Below are 3,924 nucleotides of genomic sequence, written 5' to 3'. Positions count from 1 at the left end.
GTACGTGGGTGGGTGGGAGAGTGGGCAGGTAGAGGGCCGGCCATGCGCAGCAGCGTGGCCTGCACAACGCCAGCGTAATTCGCGGCTGGCAGCAGGGGCTGGAGCGAATAGCAATCCCTATCCACTCTGGTGACATTAACGGGTGGTGGCACTATGTGGGTTGCAAGACCTGCAAACTAATAAGTGGCTCCTGGCCCCCACCTGACGATCCCGAAGACAATGTCGGCGATGATTGCCCCGATCTTGCCCCACGCCGCGCTGGCGCCCTGGAACGTCGTGCGCACGTCAGTGGGGAAGACCTCGGCCGCCACCAGCCAGGTCGTGCAGTTGGGCCCAAACTGGTTGAAGAAGCTGGACAGAAAGTACAGGGCCTTAGAGGGATGGGGAGGGATGGCAGCATTAGGCAGTGTTTGAATTGGTTTTGTAACAGGTTCAAAGCACAACAGGTGTTTCGGCGCCAGCTCGAGCCTCAACGAGCAATGGCAGCAGGCCGGCAGGGTTCTGCGCCGCGCCAGCCTGCGGCACGCGCGCGCCGCTCGGGTGCAGCCAGCGTTGAGTGGGCTGCGGCGAGAGGCTGCTTCGAGAGGCTACGGCACCGCAAGGGGGGGGGGCTCCACCTGGAAGGCGTGGTACCCCGCGGTGCTGGCAGTGAGGGCGTGGTAGCCGGCGCCGCACGCCATGCAGAGCGCCGCCACCATGAAGAAGCCGACAGCCTGATGGTGGGGTTTGGGGGGTGGTGCAGCAGGCGGAGCGCATTGAGCATGTTGGATGGTGCAAGCAGGGCACTCTTGTGCACTGCATGCATCGTAAAATCGATGACCGAGGTGGTAACGAGGCAGGTTCATCCTGCCATAAGGAGATCGCCTGGACGGGGGACCGGTATGACAGCAGGGATCGCGGCCTTGTGACGTCCAAGGTTGCCACATCCTCGCCGGCATGGTGCCCAGCGATTCAGCATCTTGTGCCGGCCGAACCAGGGCCTGAACACCTTGCAGGCCAGCAGCCGGAGCTAGACAAGTTCAGGACCCAGGCTTGAGAGGCACGCCTGCTCATTTATGGCGGATGTGCTATAAAACATTAGGCTAGCGACTGTTTGTCCCGCACCAAAGGTTTTGTGTCTATTGTCAATCAAAGCAAAAACTGAAATTTATATTACAGCACGCACACCATGTCAACGCCCACCTGCATCTTGCGCCGCCCATACCAGGGCTTGTCCACCAGTGCGGCGGCCGCCCAGTAGCCAAGGAGGGCGATTCCGCTGTTGAGGGCCGTCCACTGGAGGCGCTGGAAGGGCGTCGCCTGGGAGACCACGGAGTGGTAAAAGGGGCAGAACCTTTCTGGCTGCCCCTTGGCAAGCAGCAAGAGCTTGTGGCTGCCCTGAGGTCAGTGTTGGTCAAATGATATTCACTGCACGATCAACAAGGCTCAAGAATGTCGGTTCACTGCAGGCTGCAATTAGGCATCCAAGTGCTGGAGCACACAGGGTGGATGAGGGTCGAGGCTCACTGTGGGGTACAGGGCTGTGAAGAACTCTGCCTGGAAGAGCATGGCCCCATAGAAGGCAAAGTTGGCCGCCATCCAGGCCAGGCAGGTCACCACCAGCCGCGGCCCAAACTCCCGCAGCACGGTGCGGTACAGGTGGTGCGGCTGCGCGCACGGGCAGCAGCGGGCCACCGACGTGTTTGTGACAAAGGAGTCGGTGCAGGCAGATATTCAGAGGCCTTGTCAAAGGCAGAAGCACTGACATGAGCGCACACAGTGTGCAGCAGAGCACGTTGGCTGCTGCGTGCCGAGACAACGGGCAGCTGGCCGGGCAGCAGCGGCAGTGGGCCTTGCAATCCACCAGAGCTGCTGCAGACCTTAATTACAGATTGTCCCGTCTTGCCCCACCCTGTCCTGCCCCACCCCGCCCGGACACGACTCAGCGCGACTTGCCCCACCCCGCGAGGCCTTGGCCTGCATCGCCGTGCCCTGCACAAATTGCCGTGCCCCGCCCCGCCCCGCGCCCTCCCCCCCAGGTGCCCTGCCTGCCGTGGCCTAGCCACTGCCAGCCCTCACCCTCTTGTTCTCCATCGTGTGGGCTATGTCAACGGCGTCCTCGCGCTCCGCCTTCCACACCTGCGCAAGTGCAATGCAACAACTGACATACTGCTGTCTGCGTACAGCCCCAGGCACCGCGCCGGCCGCTCCCAGCCAGGGGGCGGGCCCTCACCCGCTGCCGCAAGCGGCACCGGGTCCCCAGCGGCCTCAACCTCACACGTGCGCGTTGTGCGCGCAGTGTCAGCGTGCACCCGCACGCCTCCAGTTGCCTGACCCCCCCAGCAGTTGGAGTGCAGTTCAAAGCTGCCTGTGCAAAATCTTTGACCAAGTTGTCTGATGCATTTTCTCCACTGTAAGTGAAGCGTTCAGCCGCTTGCCTCGGACTCCTTGAGCTTTAGGAACCGCCAGGTGACCATGAAGGCGCTGATGACAGCTGCAACCGCAAACTGCGCCGGGGCGCAACAACGCATGTGTGCGCGTCCGAGTCAGAGAAGGGAGTGTGTTTGGTGCGGGGCTGGTGCGCTGCTGCAACTTGTCATTGGCCGTCGGGATGGCGGAGCCCGGCCGGGCCAGCAGGAGGGGCGGGCGCACCGCGTCCGGCAACCATGAATGGACTAGAATTCAGCATCGACTGCAAGCCCCAGTCCAGAACTCGGACTGCAAGGGCTTGTACCTCACAGCGCACGTCGCACTGTGAATGCCAGGCCTGGACTGCCCTCGCTGCGCGGCCACCTGACCTGCAGGATGATGATGTTGCGCGACGCGGTGGGGTCCAGGGCCTGGCCGGTCTGCCCCGCCAGCGCCATCAAGATGAGAATGACGGAGCAGTTGACGAGGCTGCCCATGCCCTGTGGTGACGGGTGCCGTGGCAGGGTGCGGCGGCAGCTTGCCATCATAATGCACAAAAGTGAACCTTTGGAGCTGCTCGAAAGGTGACAAACAGAATCTTCTCAATCTAGAGAAAATGCAGAAAGGATACGCTGAAACACACAAGGCATTTTGCAGTCAAATGTGCCATGCGGAAAGCTACGAGATCATGTCCTGCATCACAATTGCATAACTCCTGGTCGCAGCCCTGTGACATGCTGACACCCCCTCCGCTCATCAAAGCCTCTCCCCGGGCACCCCCGCCGCCCCCGCCGCGCGCCCGCCCACCTGCTGTGAGAAGGTGAGTACCACCTGCTCCCCCCGCCGCTGGCGCAGCGCGGGGTCGCTCTGGGAGCGCTCCGCCGCCGAGCTCGCCGCCATGGGGTACTGCAGTCGGCGCAGGTGCAGGACAGGAGGCAGGAGGGGCGACGGCTTGGCCTTCAATAATGCGCTGGCCGTTGGCTGGTGCGCGATTTTGGCTGGGTTGATAGCGGCGCCTGCCATGGGTCGACGCCGCCAGAGGGTCACCATGCACCAAAAATCCCAAGCTGCAGTGTGACGTCTCCTGCTGCGTGCTGGCACGCCCACTGTCAAGGCCGTGGCCCGCCTCTCTTGCATGCAGTCCCAGACCCCTTGCGTCGGACGCCACCCGGGCACCCCAGGCCACGCGCACCTCCCCTCCAACGCCGACGCCGTAGAACACCTGCCAAAGCAGCCAGGATAGGGCCGTCGAGGCAATCCGTAAGTTTGACAATTCATAAAACGACCGGCCTGAGGCAGTGGCGCAAGTCAAACCAGGCTCAGAGTCAACCAGCAGAGAGGCAAATGTCACCCTCTGCACTTACACGCACTGACGTTCGATCGGCATGCAGCCTCGCCCCCACCTGTGCAAATATAAAGAAGCGCAGGTAGGCCGCGGGGCTGTGCACCAGGGGCGTGAACACCAGCATAACGGCGCCGCTGAGCATGATGGACGCCACGATGCGGCTGTTTTGGGGGGGGGGGGTCAGGGGTGGG

The 3,924-nt window shown here is 62.6% G+C and overlaps 1 protein-coding gene across 1 annotated transcript; it reads right to left on the bottom strand.

Annotated features, from left to right (window-relative positions):
* Window positions 1–176: 176 nt before the first annotated feature.
* MNEG_1953 (Inorganic phosphate transporter PHO84) lies at window positions 177–3,875 on the bottom strand (the record flags this gene model as incomplete). Its single annotated transcript, XM_014049577.1, has 9 exons — window positions 177–371; window positions 618–713; window positions 1,183–1,299; window positions 1,507–1,647; window positions 2,059–2,118; window positions 2,778–2,888; window positions 3,196–3,294; window positions 3,581–3,610; window positions 3,792–3,875. The coding sequence occupies 9 exons, from the start codon at window positions 3,873–3,875 to the stop codon at window positions 177–179; spliced, it is 933 nt and encodes a 310-aa protein (XP_013905031.1).
* Between the last annotated feature and the right edge of the window lie 49 nt (window positions 3,876–3,924).

This window comes from Monoraphidium neglectum (genome assembly GCF_000611645.1).
Source record: "Monoraphidium neglectum strain SAG 48.87 unplaced genomic scaffold scaffold00208, whole genome shotgun sequence".
Taxonomy (NCBI): domain Eukaryota; kingdom Viridiplantae; phylum Chlorophyta; class Chlorophyceae; order Sphaeropleales; family Selenastraceae; genus Monoraphidium; species Monoraphidium neglectum.
The sequence above is the reverse complement of the archived record's forward strand: the minus strand, read 5'-3'. Positions and strand labels throughout refer to the sequence as shown.